This window comes from Elgaria multicarinata, chromosome 3 (genome assembly GCF_023053635.1).
Source record: "Elgaria multicarinata webbii isolate HBS135686 ecotype San Diego chromosome 3, rElgMul1.1.pri, whole genome shotgun sequence".
In the NCBI taxonomy this organism is placed as follows: Eukaryota; Metazoa; Chordata; class Lepidosauria; order Squamata; family Anguidae; genus Elgaria; species Elgaria multicarinata.
In genome coordinates this window covers 27,736,816-27,754,551 of record NC_086173.1, presented here as the reverse complement: position 1 = coordinate 27,754,551, position 17,736 = coordinate 27,736,816, and the positions used below count along the sequence as shown (strand labels likewise).

The 17,736-nt window shown below is 43.5% G+C and overlaps 1 protein-coding gene across 1 annotated transcript; it reads left to right on the top strand.

Moving 5' to 3' along the window:
• Positions 1-1,607: 1,607 nt before the first annotated feature.
• Positions 1,608-17,409, top strand: LOC134394354 (keratin, type II cytoskeletal 5-like). The gene is made up of 7 exons (XM_063119741.1): positions 1,608-2,234; positions 4,394-4,614; positions 10,138-10,198; positions 11,930-12,025; positions 13,075-13,239; positions 15,927-16,052; positions 17,185-17,409. The coding sequence occupies exons 1-7, from the start codon at positions 1,608-1,610 to the stop codon at positions 17,407-17,409; spliced, it is 1,521 nt and encodes a 506-aa protein (XP_062975811.1).
• Positions 17,410-17,736: the final 327 nt, after the last annotated feature.

Sequence of the window (17,736 nt, the reverse complement as noted above, 5' to 3'; positions counted from 1 at the left end):
ATTTTGTGATAGTGAAATCCATAAATCAGCCTTCCCCAACTGAGCACCCAGCAGATGTGTGTGGATTGCAACACCTTTCATCCCCTGCAAGCATGCCCATCTGGAGGGCACTGGTTGGGGGAGGCTGCCATCAGTTAATAAATGGGGGAGGGGTTGAACTCCCACCATAATTTTAACTGGCAACCTTAAGCTTTCATATTATGTGGAGGAGGGCACTGAGGGCTTGTGGGTTTTCCGTGGGCAGCTGGCTGGCCACTGTGTGAGCAGAGTGCTGGATTAGATGGACCCTTGGTCTGATCCAGCAGGGCTCCTCTTATGTTTTTATTGATACCTTCCATACCATTCATAATTGTATGAACTTCTAGCATGTTCTCTCTTTAGTCATGGTTCTCCCTCCACAACTAAAATGTCCCAAACACTTTGAGAACATGATTCAGCCCTTTGAGCGTTTGCAGTAAGTGTCCAATGATACCGACTGACTTAACTTTAAAGTAAGCAAATTTAGGATTGCAGCCCTATTTTAATTAGTTATATTCAGTTATAATATGGATGTGCACCATGTGCCTTTCTTTCAAGTAGCCCACAAAATACACCAATGGGGAAGGGAACTTTTAGAACTGCATTTTTCATGATTTTTTAAAATTCTAATTTGAAATAAGATTAACAAAGTAAAGGCAACAAAAAGAACATGCATAATAATTAATCGCAATCACTACAGAAACTTAGAATGTCATTCTTATGAAGGATATTGTTTTATTGTATTCGTATTTTCTTTGAAAGCTTTTCATGTCTCTTGTACACTGTCCTGGAATCCACTGGATGAAGGGCAGTTAAGGAATATTTTGCATTAAATAAATAAATCCAATTGTCATGGGGGGATGTTTTTCCATCCTCATCCTGCCGTCGTCTGGTGCCAGTTATGTTTAGTTTCTTTTTCTCTCTCTATTTTCCCCCAAGTTCATTCCCCATTATCTCTAGTTATGGCTGGGGGGGGGGGGAATCCTCCCCAAAACTCTGGAGAGTCACTGCCACTCAGTGTCATTTATTCTGGGCTAGATGGTAACATGCAGAACATGAACAAGACACATTATTTGCTGAACTGATAAAATAATGTATTATGAAGCAATACTGCCCACAAGTTAATAATAACAATAACATCAAAGCTGATGATCCTCTTCCTGCTATTCATATGCAATGTTTCCATTTGCATAAGTCCATGATATTATGCGGAAATTGCATTGCACAGAATTTGCTGTTTCCCTTTCTATGAGTGAAAGCAGAGCTATCCTGTTAGCTTCTGGCTAGATAATGAAGCATTCAGTGGCCAATCAGGTTTGAGGGCATTAGAGGCCCCAGGCCATGCAAACAACACATCACTCCATAGGTGTGTGTTATATTCAATTAGCATTTAACAAGTCCAATTAGACACCTGCCTTCCAGGTATGTCAAAATCATAAGTGCACTAAATTGATCTCCCAACTCCAAAGGCAGCCAAGCCCAGGTCCCTCGAAGGATAAAAGCGGCCAGGTTCAAGTGCTCTCCCACCGAAATCCCATTCTTTAGGTTTCCTCCTCTGTGGCAACGTCTCTCAGAGGCCATCCACCAACATGAACCGGCAGACTTACAGTATCAGGGCAGGAGGAGGAGTTGGGAGCGGCAAGGGTTTCAGCACAGCCTCTGCCATTGTCCCAAGTGGCAATAGGTCCGGTTTCAGCTCACTTTCTCTTGCCCGAGCTGGTGGAGGCGGCATTGGTAGTGGTAGCTTTGGCAGGATCAGTCTTGGTGGAGGTGGTGGAGGTGGTGGTGGAGGTGGCTTTGGCAGCAGGAGTCTTTACAATCTTGGTGGTGCTAAAAGAATTTCCATCAGCCGAAGTAGCAACTTGCGCAGTGGATTTGGTGGTGGTGGTGGTGGCGGTTTTGGTAGCGGATCCGGCAGTGGCTTTGGTTTTGGTGGTGGATCTGGTGGTGGATATGGCATTGGGGGAGGAGGTGGTGGCTTTGGTTTGGGTGGCGGCGGCTTCGGTTTTGGTGGGGGACTTGGTGCAGCTAGAGGTGCCATCGGCTTTGGCGGTGGTGGTGCACCCGGGATTGGTACCATCCAAGAAGTGACCATTAACCAAAGCCTCTTAGCACCTCTCAACCTGGAAATTGATCCTGCCATCCAAGATGTGCGGAAAGAGGAGAAGGAGCAGATGAAGACACTCAACAACAAATTTGCTTCTTTCATTGACAAGGTGAGACTTTATTGAAGTGTTGTATGATAAAAGAAAAAAGATGTTGTGCCTTATCAACGTAAGTGTGGATGAAGATATAGATTCAGACAATTGCATACATCCAGATAAATATGCACTGAGATAAACACAGATGGGTTTTCTTTTGGTGGAGGGGGGTGTACAAAATCGTTTTCAGAATATTTAGTAAAACTGCAGAATGTAAATGTGAATTTGAATGTTGAAGTTCAATTGTTCAAATACTTTAAAAGTTGCATAACCAAATTCTTATAAGTCTTGCTTCGTCTTCCTAACCTAAAATCCAGCACTCATAACTGGAAGTGTTTGGAGGGGTGAGGGGAGACTGAAATAGAATAAAGAATATAAATTTAACAATTTTGAAATAGAACATAAATTTAACTTATAAATTTAGCACATCTGAGATAAGAAATTTTCCTTGAGCATTTTTCCCCACCCAAAATTCATTTTGGCTGCCTGCCTCCTCCTCCTCCTCTCTCTCTCTCTCTCTCTCTCTCTCTCCCTGGACTTATCTACACCAAGCAGATATTCCTCAATGAAAGTGGTATGAAAGCAGTATCTAAAATGCAGAAGCCACACTACTGCTTATAGTGATATTGAAATGCACTGACCACTGTTGGGGCCTGTGACACATATCATATACCACTTTCATACCATTTTCATAGTTTTATATCCTGCTTGGTGTAGATGGCCTTAGCTAGACCTAAGGTTTATCCCGTGATCATCCTGGGGTCGCCCCTGCCTACTCCCGGGATATCCTTTGTGTCATTTACATGAATAGGGATGACCCCAGGACAATCCCGGGATAAACCTTAGGTCTAGCTAAGGCCGATGTGTCAATGGGCCCCAACAGTTGTCAATGCACTTCAATATCACTATAAAGCAGTGGTGTGGCTCCTGCCTTTTATATACCGCTTTCATAGTGGAATATCCTGCTTGGTGTAGATGAGTCCTCTCCCTCATATCTGGGAAAGAAAATCAGGATTTGGATTCTTGTCTATGGTGTAGAAGCTATGATTTAAGTTAACTCAACAAATGCACATTTACTATTTCCGTTTTCTTCCAATGTTGCTTTTATGGAATCTGTTGCTTAGAGGAGGGGATATAGTTTAGCAGCAGAGCACCAGGATTGCCTACCAATGGTCTCAGCTTCAGTGCCTGCAAGACAAGTTAGAGGATCTCCATGAGGAGGTTTTGGGAAAGAACATCTCCCTGAAAACTTGAAGAGCCACTGCCAGTTAGAATAGAAAATACTGAGCTAGTTGGATTAATAATCCTAATTGTTAAGAACATAAGAACATAAGAAGAGCCCTGCTGGATCAGACTAAGGGTCCATCTACTCCAGCACTCTGTTCACACAGTGACCAACCAGCCATCGGCCAGGGATGAATAAGCAGAACATGGTGCAACAGCACCCTCCCGCCCATGTTCCCCAGCAACTGGTGCACACAGGCTTACTACCTCGAATACTGGAGATAGCACACAACCATCAGGGCTAGAACTGACTTATCCATGAATGCATGTGAAAATGACAGAGACTGGAAATAGACTGATCTGTCCATCTGTAGTGAAGCTAATTTGGGATGGCTTTACAACATCCAACCTGGCAGCAAATATCCTCCGAAATCACCTATGAGATTCCAGTCCTGTCTGCACTTACCTGGGAGTAAGGCACACTGACTTCAATGGGGCTTACTTATGAGTAGAGACACATAGATGATTGTGCTGTAAGTTACCTATATATATATATTTTCCATACGGGTGGGCTGTTTAAAAACAAATAATCCCCGTTTCCTTTGTGAAGGGGCTGTAGTTCAGTGGTAGAATGCCTGCTTTATATGCAGAAGGTGTCTCAGGTTCAGTCCCCAGCATCTCCAGTTAAATGGTAACAGTGCTGGCAGAGATCTCTGCTTGAGATCCTAGACAGCCACTCCCAGTTGGAGTAGACAATTCTGGGCTGGATGGATGGATGTTCGGTAGAAAGGGGCTTATTTTATTTATTTATTTATTTATTTATTTCATTTCTATACCGCCCAATAGCTGAAGCTCTCTGGGCGGTTCACAAAAATGTGTTATGATTGTAAACCACCCCACGAGTGGGATGTGAAGTTAATTAATAAATCAACAGTGTTCTTCTGTTTCAGGTCCGTTTCTTGGAACAGCAGAATAAGGTCCTTGAGACCAAGTGGACCCTCTTGCAGGATCAAGGTTTGAAATCCGGTGCTAACAAGAACAACCTTGACCCATTCTTTGAAGCCTACATCAATAACCTAAGGAAGCAGCTGAGCAGCCTGGTAAATGAGAGAGGGCGACTGGACGGGGAGCTGAGGAGCATGCAGGACCTTGTCGAAGACTTTAAGACCAAGTAAGTGAATGTCTGACAGCTGGGAGCCAGATGGGATTGGATCAAGCATCTTCATTCTGCTAGTGGAAGGATACCATTTTTAGAACAGGATTTCCATCCTCTCCTTTTCTCCCCCCCTCCTTGCACTCTCCAAATCTCCTCTGGAGGGTCTATCCCAAACAATTTGCAGGGCATGCAGGGGAAGAACCTGGAAGACCGTTTCCAAAGGCCATATCCTCTTGCTGGTGAAATAAAGATGCTTCATCCAAGCCCAAGACAAGAGGTGGGAGTATGGAGTGAGAAAGTAACAGAATAGTCATGATAATGTCCACTTTAAGCTTCCTCAAATATCTAAATTTAGAGGCTGTTGGATAAGGGCTGTTGGGGTATAGATTCTACACACAGGGAGGTGTAGAAGAATGAGTAGCCTTGAATACTTTAGGTTTATATGAGAAATTTGTTTTGGATTATTTTTGATCAGGATTTTACACAGTTGTCACATTCCAGACTGAATACAGAAACTGGGTTCAGAGAACACAATAACCCATGGTGGTTTAAATAGTCGATGGTTGGTCATTTAACCCACCACGGCTTTTCATGTTGTGTGGAGGGAGTTTTTTAACCGATGGTTGGTCGTGTGTCTGAAATAACCAAAGCAAATAACTAACGCTGTGCAGAGTTGGCTGTTTGAGCCACCATTGGTTGTCATGTTGTGTGGAGGGCATTGTTGGTTATTTCCTCAGCCACAGAGTCGCAAGGTAAAATGGAATGGAATCTTTATTGCTAAAAGTGATAAGCCATCACAATTCGACATGATAAAAACAAATAAAAAGGTAAGCTAACGTAAATAAGTTAAATAGGTTAAAATGGATAATATAAGGTAAAATTAAAATAATGAACACAATTGGAATATAAAGATAAAAATCACATTAACATACATTAAGAACTTGTGAGTGGGGAACTAGATCAGTATATATATCAGAACAAAATCTCCAGCTCTCCATTATGAAACTTGTTGGGAGTCTTGGTGCCTTAGCTCTCAACTTACTTGCAGCCAAGGCGAATTTTGCAACCAGATCAGTAATAAATACATTATTGCCAGTCAGCAATATACAGATTTGCTCAAGGGAAGATCGGTCGGAAAGATAACGAAGAATGTAATCAAGAATTTTTTTGTCTAGGGGATGTATATATAGGGCATCACAACAGATAATGTTGAATGTCCTCCACTTCCCCTGACTCACAGGTACAGAGTCTCTGGTGCACCGGGGTGTTATTAAATCTTCCCTTTAAATAGGATGAGGGCATAGACTGAAACCACAAAGCTGTGAATGCTTTTCTAAGTGGTGCCAGCGTAAGATTGATAAAGTACTGCTCCAGCCCAAAAGTTGCTTTGTATATTGGGTACCAGGAGTCGCAAGGTAAAAGCGGTCAAAGTGGTGGCTGCCGCTCTAGTACAGCTGGCAGGATAGATTTTCGGCAGCATTGGCTGATGGAATACTAGCAGGAGGACTGAGGGGGGAGAGAAGGCAGGGGATGAGTGAGTCAACTCAGTGTGGACTAAAAGTCAACTCAACGCATACTGCCGTTGAGTGTTATCATGTTGTGTGGGGAGTACCCCCTAGATAAATAACTGTCAAGTTGATTATTACCCAGCAGATGACTATCATGTTGTCTGAATGCAGCCAGAGTCAGACACAATGTGGAGTCAATGTCTGTACATTTCTGAGCTTGCAATATGATTCGTGGAGCCAACAAAAAATGCTTGACAGCAAAAATGCATACTTTTTTTTTTTAAGTACATTTAAAAATGACCACATTTCATAAATGTGTACAAATACACCTTGATCATGGGAGAAAATGTGTACATTTCAAACTGCATATTTTTCAAAAATGGACAGAAATGATGCATAAATTTGGGGAAAAAATATGTGCAGAAATATGCATGGGTTTTCATGTGAAAAGAAAACAAAGCTCCCTTGCCTGACACAGACTCAAGTTGGAACAAGCTTCAAAATGGTGTTGATTCACACATTCCTAGGACGCTTACACAGGCTGGGTGTCAAATGTGATTGCCATGTGCATATACATAGTGTGTAATGTAATTGGTATCTATCTGGTGCCCCCTCCCCGAAAAAGTGTGGATAGTATGCACTCCTCTGTTATTTGGTTATGCTACACTGTGCCATGTTCATTGATGACACCTTGATTATGCTTGATTCATTATCTTCATAAAAATTAAAACAATATAGAAATTTAATAGTACAAAAATAGTTCCTGTTGTTCTCTTGGATACTGGAGTGATAACCTGAACTTGTGAGTGAGGGGGATTTGAAGAGACAATAGATCTCTATTTATTTCTCGCCCCAAATCCAGAATTGAAAAGATCCAGACACGTTGCATTACCAGGCTATTGCTTGAATATCTCTGAGCTATGAAAATAAACAACTTCCCTATCCCACCCAAAAACGGCATTGATGTGGCTAAAAGAATTAAAAGCCAGTGCAATGTTGACTAATGTGTTATAGAAGCAATTATTCATAATAATAGGGAGCAGTGCAAACCAGCTACTGACTCAAGCTTGAATCATACAACCTTTCATTTTTGATGTGGTGAAATCAACACAAATGGACTTTTTCAGCGATTTTACAAATGCTACAACAAGACAATGGGTGGCATCCTGCAAAATCTTTTTAAAGTGAGTCAAACCAGGATGCGGTGAATCACAATCTGGACATGTTGCCTCAAAGCTGGAGTCTTCTGTTATCTGTTGCAAAAGTCAACTTGGCCAAGTAAAAATGTACATCTAGGCAAAAGCGGTTGGGAAGATTTTATGGCTGAACACCACCTTGGGGCCAAAACAAATTGATCATGGTCAAGGATCGCCTTCTCTGCAAAAGGAAGCAGCCAGTGGTGTTTCCTCCTCCCCCCCCGCCCCAGGGTAAGAACATAGAAAGGCCCCTAATACTGAATTAGTCCACTGGTCCATCTGTTCCAGTATTGTCAACCTTAATTGGCAGCCACTTCTCAGGGTTTCAGGCAGGATTCTTTCCTAGCCCTTCCTGGAGAAGCCAGGGATCGAAACTGGGACTTTCTGTATGCAAAGCAGGTGCTCTACCACTGAGCTACAGCCCCTCTCCTCCTTTCTCCTCAAATCGAAACACCATTGCTGAGACTGTGAGGGCCAATACAGGGTGCCCATAGAGCCACTGTGTGGAAGAGGAGGTTTTTAAATTGCTCCCTAATATGGCTGTCTCTCCATTAAGCAGGACCAGAGCAATGGCTTGCCATGAGGATCAGTCAAGGGATTTGCCTGGTGCCACTACCAAATGTTTTTGTTTTGTTTTGGTATGGTATGGGGGAGCTTTGAGGTCATAGGAGAAAATCCGCCGACATGCACGGAGAGCCATTAGCTTGCTGCACAGCTTGCTACAGAGCCTTCATCTTGGATGAGGTCCCATTCTTGAATGTATCATCAAGACCTGGTCAAGGCAGGTGGGGGCATGGGGCATAGGGCACGGGGAGAAAGTTGGCCTATTTTTATTACTATCTTTAATGATCAGTAGCTTTTGATAATTGTAAACATCTCTTTGGGCACTGAAGAGGGCTGAAAGGCAAGGTATAAATTAAGAGGAGGTGAATTTGCCAGTTTTGTTTTCTTTCACATTCGAATGTTTAACATCTCAAGTTCTTTCTCTCCTGAATATGAAGTGGAATTCTGATCAAAAATGAACTGAAATGACATTCCCATCCTTCTGCCCGAGCCAAATTCAGTATTCCCATCTGAATTCAATATTCCCAGCATGGAGAGGGCCTTATTGTACTTCCCTGCCATACTCTGTACAGCACCATGTACATTGATGGTGCTAAATAAATAAATAAATAATAATAATAATAATAATAATAATAATAATAATAATACAGCTTTTAAAGATAGGGAGCCTGTCAGAAAAAGAAAAAGAGGCGACAGCCCCAATTAAGTCCTACCATGGCTGAATACACAGGACTTCAAACCCAGACTTTTAAGAGCAAAGTACAAGCCCTGGGGCTGAATGGATTAATGTCAATCTCAGATTCTTTCATGTTTGATTTTTGTTTAATCTCGAGTTATTTTTGTCCCACATATGGAGAAGGTTTGGTAAATTCTAAACTGAACTGAACTGAACTTCTCACCCATCCCTAGTATAATATTTGAAATAAGTCAGATATGCAATAGCACCTCACAATCTGCTAGCAGAAGCACCCCACCTCACTGTACGTAATGCCATGGCCACTCCTGGCTGGTTCTCGTAGGTGATATGGGGATTAAGCAAGTAGTAGCGATGTACGCATATGCAAAGTTTAACAACAGAATATTGAAATGGCCAGAAGCCAGTTTGCACAGGGAAACTCCTACAGCCACGGTGACATAGTGAGCTCTGCTATCTTCAGACTGCATCGCAATGATATAATGAGATCTGTCAATAGAAGGTAGAATTAATGTGAGACTTGGGCTCCAGGTCAGATTGGCTAATGAGACTTGGGGATCTTATTGTCTTCTCCTGGAGCTTGTAGATTGCCTCACTTGCTTGAGTCATCTCAAGGAGGAATTTGCTTTGCAGGCAGGTTACTGCTTCTATATGTCTGCCTTCGTTGTGGTTGAGACTGTGTGGGCTGGTCTATGAGTAGGGATGGACAGCCTCAGCCACACCTGGCTTTGTCAGGTGCTTACCAAGCCACTAACATTGCCTGCCCTGATTATGGTCCCATGCAAACCTTCTGCACCGCCCCGCGAGTGCCTGACAAAGCTGTGGGGTCATCCGTCCTCCTAGTGAGCCACCAATGTTACACAACAATGGAGCATTTTTTTATGGCCTTCATTTATGCAACATGACCGTCTCAGAACTGTGAGAGCTGCCATTGTCACACAACGATGATGGCTTGCTAGGAGGATGGGCAGCTGGCTCTTGCCAAACCATGAGGACACTTGATGAGTGGGGACTGGGAGGCCAGGCGTGGGGGAGTCCATTGGATTTCACTCTACAGGTGCACTATCGTGACCTCCGTATCTGTGAGGTGCTGCTGAGGTGCAGAATGTAATGTGCTTCCTTATGGTGTGCTTTTGAATTTCATGGCCTTTCAACCTTTTTAATCCTACAAGCAATCCCCCTCTGGAAATTTACAGTCATTAAAGAAACTAGAGAGAGGAGGATGTCTGTTCTATTAAACTCTTATTTTGTGTCCCCCCAAATGATGATGATGATGATGATGAGGTTGGGGATATTTTTTTCTGCACATCTACAGGAAGACCAAAGTCTAACAAAACAGAAGCAAGGCTCTGCAATCAGGGGTACTTCATATCCACACTCCGGGAACACATCAGGAATAGATAAAGGTTTATCAGAGTTTATTTAGATCAAAAAGTGCAGTAGGTGTAACAGATAAATAATATACATTAATGTTGCTGGCATTCATTTTCAATTGCCTAAAATGACACTGAAGGTATAATAGTCACCAGCTGAACTGGAAGAAATCTTCAGTGAGTTTTGCTTCTTCTTCCAATAGATATGAAGAGGAAATCAACCGGCGCACAGCTGCAGAAAATGAGTTTGTCATGCTCAAGAAGGTGAGGTTGTATGTTCCCAAGGTTGATGGCCTGCTGGGTTAATTAGGATGCACCCAAGAATATGCCTTCTCTCTGTATAGCCTAAGGATTCTTTAGGGGAGGGGCCAGGGTTCAGTGTGATAGAGCACCTGCTTTGCATGCAGAAGGCCCCAGGTTCGATCCCTGGGATCTCCAGGTAGGGCTGGAAAAACACTTGCTTGAAAGCCTAGAGAGCTGCTGCCGGTCAGTGTTGACAATACTGGGCTACATGGACCAATGGTCTGACTCAGCATAAAGCAGCTCCCTGTGTTCCTATTCTGAATATTTCTTGAAAGCAAGACTAATTCTTATTGGCTTGCTGTGACGTCCCTGCTATGTTTTGTTACGCTGACAGAAATAATTGTGTACAAAAGCCCTGCATATTGTGTTAGCTGCAAGGATTCAAGAAAAGGAACATGATTTGTGTGGGACTATGAGCACAAGCACCATCACATAATTTGTGTGGCAGGGCAGTCCCTCCCTCTCCAGCGTGTTGAAACCACGTGCCTTTTCATCAGGACCATCTATAGTGGCCATCTCACTGATTCTGTACTTTGATGTACGCGAGATTCTAACTCTGATGTTAGCAACAGGAGGTCCCTGGGCTACATCTGCCACTGCTTTCCCTTTTCCTGATCTAAGTGCAAAATAGGTATGGAGAAACTGGTGTCAATAGTAGGACTGTGCACAGCCCCCTTGACTCGCTTCAGAGGCTGATTTGATTTGGGGCACTTCGGGAGGGGGAGCCTGCCTCGCCTCAGTGCTGAAGCCAAAGTGAGATTCAGACCCCCCAAAGTGTGTCGGCCTTGTGGGGTCCTGAAAGAATGGCCCTTTACGGCTGCTGTAGTTTGCTACCATAGATATAATAAAAACAGAGAGCTGCCACAATCTTAACTTTAAATTGTGGCTCAGCTCTCTGAGAGGAGGACGCGATTTACAGGTAAGTTGCGGCAGTGGTAGCAGTGGGAGGTGATCAGCAAAGGCAGTGAGGATGGGGAGGGAGAAGGAGATGAGTCTGGTGAGTCCAATGGACTCACCTGGACTCATCGCTGGCCCTCCGTCGGCTTTCCAAGGTGGGTGGGCAAGTGGGGGGGAGTCACCCAGCACCACCCCGAATTAGCCCGAAGTGCCCTGAGTCTTCAGTGCTGGTCTGCTTTGGCCTTGGGGTGCCTCGGGACTACTCAGTACCACCTCGGGTCCAGGCTGAGGCAGGCCAAATTGGCCCACCTTAGCTCGGATTTGAAGATTCAGCTCAGGGCAGTGCACAGTCCTAATCAATAACAGCTTAACTTGTTGTCAGGCCATTTCCTCAGGTGATGGCCAAGGCACTGAGCCTATCGCCCCTCACTTACTCACTCACTCACTTCTCCATAAGGCCTTGCTCTCTCCTTCCCATGGCAATCCCTCCCGCCTCCTGAAAATGTTATGCAGAGAGCTAGGAGACCTTGCTCCATGAGGTGAGCTATGGTGAAGAAGGAGGGATTCCCCTCAAAATCAGGTGGAGGGACCTTACAGAAGCTTAGCTCTTCCTTTCACAGAAGGTCCCTTCCTCCTGGATCTGACTCCTTGGGTATGAACAATTAAATGGGCCCATACCAATGTATGGACCCTTTTGTTTTCAAAAAGTAGCATATGTACCCCCCTATGCTGACAAAATTGCTCTTTTGAGGTATGAAAAGATACAGAAAATGTGTTTCCTTACTGTCTTTTTAGGATGTGGATGCGGCCTACATGAACAAAGTGGAGCTAGAGGCCAAAGTGGACTCGCTGACTGATGAGCTCAACTTCCTGAGAGCACTCTATGAAGCGGTATTCAGTCTTCTTATTTATTTATTTATTTATTTATTTATTATTACATTTCTATACCACCCAATAGCCGAAGCTCTCTGGGCGGTTCACAAAAATTAAAATCATACTAAGACAATCAACAGGTTAAAAGCACAAATACACAATACAATATAAAAAGCACAACCAGAATAAAAACCACGCAGCAAAATTGATATAAAATTAAAATACAGAGTTAAAACAGTAAAATTTAAATTTAAGTTAAAATTAAGTGTTAAAATACTGGGAGAATAAAAAGGTCTTCAGCTGGCGACGAAAGGAGTACAGTATAGGCGCCAGGCGTACCTCTCTGGGGAGCTCATTCCACAACCGGGGTGCCACAGCGGAGAAAGCCCTCCTCCTAGTAGCCACCTGCCTCACTTCCTTCGGCAGGGGCTCACGGAGAAGGGCCCCTGAAGATGATCTTAAGGTCCGGGCAGGTACATATGAGAGGAGGCGTTCCTTCAAATAACCTGGCCCCAAACCGTTTAGGGCTTTAAATGTCAATACCAGCACTTTGAATCAGGCCCGGACCTGGACTGGCAGCCAATGAAGTTGTAAAAGGACGTAATGTGATCTCGCCTGCCAGTCCCTGTTAGTAAACGGGCTGCCCTGTTTTGTACCAGCTGAAGCTTCCGGACTGTTTTCAAAGGCAGCCCCACGTATAACGCATTGCAGTAATCCAAATGAGAGGTTATCAGAGCATGGATAACTGTAGCTAGGCTATCTCTGTCCAGATAAGGGCGCAGTTGGTATATCAACCTAAGCTGATGCTCTTTGAGTCACCCTGAGGAAATTAAACAACATTTTAAGTCCAAAACAGGCTTAGTATGTATATGTACTCAAAGCATTTGCTGAAATGCTGTGGAGGAATATTTAGAGAGTTGCAAAGTGGAGCTGAGAAAACCTAATTATGGTTTCAGGCCCTCTCACATCCTGCCTGCCCCTGTCCCGACCCCAAATTGAGTGTATAGCACATAAACCTAAATTTATTTATTTATTTCTAATCTGGTTCTTGTCTGCATATTTTTCAGGAGATAGCTCAGTTGCAGGCACAGATGTCTGACACTGCTGTCATCCTCTCCATGGATAACAATCGAGACTTGGACCTGAATGGCATCGTCTCTGAAGTGAAGGCACAATATGAGGACATTGCAAACAGGAGCCGAGCGGAAGCAGAGGCCTGGTATCAGAACAAGGTGAGCAGATTCATTGGTAAAGGTGGACTTAAGGAGTGGAGCAGTCTCCTATCCCAAAGATGGATGTTTTTGAGAGATTGGAGATAGTACTGAATTTGGTGGATTAATGAAACACCAGGTGTAGCCCTTTGGATCCTGAATGTGTTTTTAAAAAAGAAGTATCTTTCAATGCCAAAATTTTAGATTTAAAGATTTGTAATTATATACATTGGAATTAAAATTGTGACGTTTTTACCAACTTTCAAGTGTGTATGAGAGAGTGAGAGAGCAAGCTTTTCTATACAAGTAGGGCCGGTGCCAGACTATTTTGTGCCCTAGGCAAGGCGAGCTTACTTGTACCCCCCCCCCCCCCGCAAATCCCAACTTCGATTCTGATGTTCAAGAAGAGTTTCTGAACTATTACATTTTCCTTTTATTATGTTTTTTCTTAAAACAGCTAATTTGTATAAAACTGTGACCCTTAAAGGGCAGTACTGTGCCCCTTTGAGGTCTGCACCCTAGGCGGCTACCTAGTTGGCCTAATAGTAGCGCAGGCCCTGTATACTAGGGTGGCCATAAGAAAAGGAGGACAGGGCTCCTGTATCTTTAACAGTTGTATTGAAAAGGGAAGTTCAGCAGGTGTCATTTGTATATATGGAGAACCTGGTGAAATTTCCTCTTCATCACAACAGTTACAGCTGCAGGTGCCCTGCCCTTTTTTAAATCTGGTTGCAGTATAGCTGCAGTATAGCTCCTGCAGCTTTAACTGTAGTGATGAAGAGGAAATTTCACCAGGTGCAACATGCATACAACTGACACCTGCTGAAATTCCCTTTTCTATGCAACTGTTAAAGATACAGGAGCCCTGTCCTCCTTTTCATATGGTCACCCTACACTGTATACAAGGCACTTATTGTGCACTCGACATTCCCTAATTTATTATTATTATTATTATTATTATTATTATTTATTTATTTATTTATATAGCACCATCAGTGTACATGGTGCTGTACAGAGTAAAACAGTAAATAGCAAGACCCTGCCGCATAGGCTTACAATCTAATGGTTGTTTACAGGTTCTTTAGATGATATGGTGACAACACATCAGAAGGCCCAATCTCTAGATCTACAGCATTTAAGAACTGCTGCTAACTATTCTTGCTCTCCATATGAAGCTGCAGTGAGTCACTGCAGCTTCATATCTGTATGCGTTAACCATTCCAAAGTATAGAAGATTTACCCTTGCTCGCTTTAATGTGTTGCCATCAGCACTACTAGAAGGATGATTTAGTAAAATCCTGGTTAATGAACGGATAAGTCCCTGCGGCCCTGGAGCAATAGAATCTGTAGAACATGTCGTTTTGCATTGTAGCATGTATGAGGAATGCAGAAAGAAGCTAATCTTTCCATTATTAACAGCCTTTTCTGGATGTAACCCCACAACTTTGGTATTAATTTGTTTAAGGGATGTGTCCTCCCATATTACTGAAAGGGTCTCTACTTTTGTTATGATCTCAATGCAAATCAGAAAAATAACGTTGCCGTCCTCCTGAGAGAAGGAACTTCACAAAGCTGCTTTTTGTTTTTATGTCACTTTTTATCTATCCTTTGTACATTTTATATTGATTTTTCTGGTCTGCAACTGTACTCAATAATTGATTGACATTTGGTTTTAAACAAGCAAACAAACAAAAAGAACAGGGAAAAATGCAGTATTATTTGTGAAAGCAAAAACACACACCACTTTTTCTATTAATGTAATTGCAATATTCCACTATACCACAGTTCCACCCAGAGGCTATAAAGCAGAAGAATGCGAAAGAACAGAACTCTTCGTGTAGTGCGCAGATTTCAATTCTGTGCCAAAGTTGTGAGAGTAGATACAGCAGATTAAAGCCTTGTGTAAAAAAGCTCAGTGTGTGTGTGTGTGTGTGAGAGAGAGAGAGAGAGAGAGAGATTTCAGATCCAAGACATCAAACTTCTGTACTCTTAAACACAAGGCCAAACTAGACACAAAAAGCTTTAACTTGTGCCAATGGAGGATTTCCTCCCAATACCTTGAGAAATGTATTTTATAAGAAGTTTAATAAAATAAATAAATAAATAAATAAATAAATGTGAGTGGTAGTTTTGGAGAAGCAATTTTCATAAGGAACACAACAGGAGGGAGGGATAAACTCCCCCTTCTTATCTGTTGGAATCCCAATAAGTGTCAAAAATATATGCATTTTTTTCCAAATGTTGTTGTTGTTGTTGTTATTATTATTATTATTATTATTATTATTATTATTATTATTATTTATATAGCACCATCAATGTACATGGTGCTGTACAGATTACACAGTAAATAGCAAGACCCTGCCGCATAGGCTTACAATCTAATAAAGTTGTAGTAAACAATAAGGAGGGAAAGAGAATGCAAACAGGCACAGGGAAGTGTAAACAGGCACCGGGTAGGGTGAGGCTAACAGTATAGAGTCAGAACAAACTCAACATTTAAAAGCTATAGGGAAAAGAAAAGTTTTTAGCTGAGTTTTAAAAGCTTTTAAAATGTGCATCTTAAATATAAAGAAGCATTTCATGTCATGGCTAGTTTGGCCCTCAGGGGTCACAATCGATCAGAAGTCTCTGGCCAAATTAGTGGCTCGCTAGGGCTGTGCGTGTGTGTCCGCCCTGGCCCTTCCCACCTCTACTCCCTGCTTTTGCAGTTTGAGGAACTCCAAGCCACAGTCGGGAAGCACGGTGATGACTTACGTAATACTAAAGGAGAAATTTCGGAGCTGAATCGGATGATTCAGAGGATACGGGCGGAAATTGAAAATGCCAGGAACCAGGTAAGAAAATCTATAATTGACACACTGTTATCTCTCAATGTACAGCACCACAACAAAGAGCATCCACACATCAACGTTCTTCTGACAGAAAGGATCTTTTGCACCTGACACAGTTGCCACTGCTTCATTGATAGACTCTTGGGCCACAGCTAGACCTAAGGTTTATCCTGGGATCATCCACGGTTCACCCCTGCCTGAGCACTGGATCCCCTGTGTGTCACCTAGAAGAACAGGTTTGACCCCTAGACAATCCAGGGATAAACCTTAGGTCTAGCTATCCGCGGCTTTTCATGGCTCCTCGCTTACTCACGAGGAGCCGCGAAAAGCCGCGGACCGGACTGGCACAGTGCTCGTATGAGCGCTATGCCCATCAGCTCGGGGGCAGGGGGGAAAGAGAGGGGAGGGCGAAGGATGGGAGGGGGGTGGCACGGGGGGAGGGCGGGTGCGATCGCGTCACTCGCCGCCCAAGCAAGCAGCCGAGCAGCGCTTGCCTGGGCAATGCTGCCCCATCCCGGGCATTGCCCGGGCAAGTGCCGCTTGGCTGCTTGCTCGGGCGGCGGCGGCGCGATCGTACCCGCCCTCCCCCGTGCCACACCCCCTCCCATCCTTCACCCCCCGCCCGTTTTAAAAAATAAAATAAAACAGCCACTTACCTTCCCGGAGTCTTCGGGCCACCCGCAGCCCCTTCTAGACTCCGCCATCTAGAAGCGTGGGGGAGGCGCGCTAACATTAGCGTGCCTCGGCTCCGCCTCCCTGCTGGCGTAAGCCGGCAGGTCTAGGAAGGCCCTGAGTCTCTCAAGCCAAATCCAGCTCTCCTTGCATCCAATTCAGCCCTTTAGGATTTCCCAGATGGTCACGCCCCCTTCCCTAACCCCACTCCATTTCCCCCAACCACTGATCATTTTCCAGGGTTGTTGCCCCCCCCACACATTCTAAAAGGTTGTAATGGTTATTCAGAAGTAAATCCGATTGAGTTCAATCCAACAGCCTAATTTATTCAAAGAAAAAATAAATACATACATACGTACATAAACGGTAATAAACAACAAAAACAACAATAACAGTAATAATGGCTGTAAAATATTAATGACAATAAGGAACAAAGAATTTAATCGCACCCTCATTCTTGTAGTGCGCCGGTCTGCAGACAGCTATCGGAGATTCTGAGGATCGGGGTGAATTGGCTCTCAAAGATGCTAGAGCCAAGCTCATGGAGCTGGAAGATGCTCTACAAAAAGCTAAGGAGGAAATGACCCGCCTATTGCGGGAGTACCAGGAACTGATGAATGTCAAGCTGGCTCTGGACATTGAGATTGCAACCTATAGGAAGCTGCTGGAAGGAGAAGAGAACAGGTGAGCATGAGAGCATCAAGTCAGCAGTGATTATGACTAGTGGTGGGCAAATTTACCCTGGGTGAAATTATCTCAGTAACAAATTCATCCATGTTAGCTTGGATGAGAGTTCTCCTTTAATACGAACTCTCGCTTCATGTAGATGAGGTTTTGCACATGCTCGAGATCAAAGCACATCTTGGGAGCTATCCTTTGGAAATGCTTAGTGCAGCATGACATAATGTGTCACCATGTTATGTATGCCCTTCCTGATTGGTTGTTTTTGTGTGGCCTTTCTACGTAATGTTTTACTTACCGAACAACAACAACAAAAGGACAATGTTGTATGAAC

Bases quoted from the DNA above. Each gene is read 5' to 3' on its own strand.
- LOC134394354 (XM_063119741.1), top strand. From the start codon at position 1,608: ATGAACCGGCAGACTTACAGTATCAGGGCAGGAGGAGGAGTTGGGAGC. The intron at 13,240-15,926 runs GTGAGCAGATTC...CTGCTTTTGCAG, and splicing joins AGGCCTGGTATCAGAACAAG to TTTGAGGAACTCCAAGCCAC. The intron at 16,053-17,184 runs GTAAGAAAATCT...TCATTCTTGTAG, and splicing joins TTGAAAATGCCAGGAACCAG to TGCGCCGGTCTGCAGACAGC.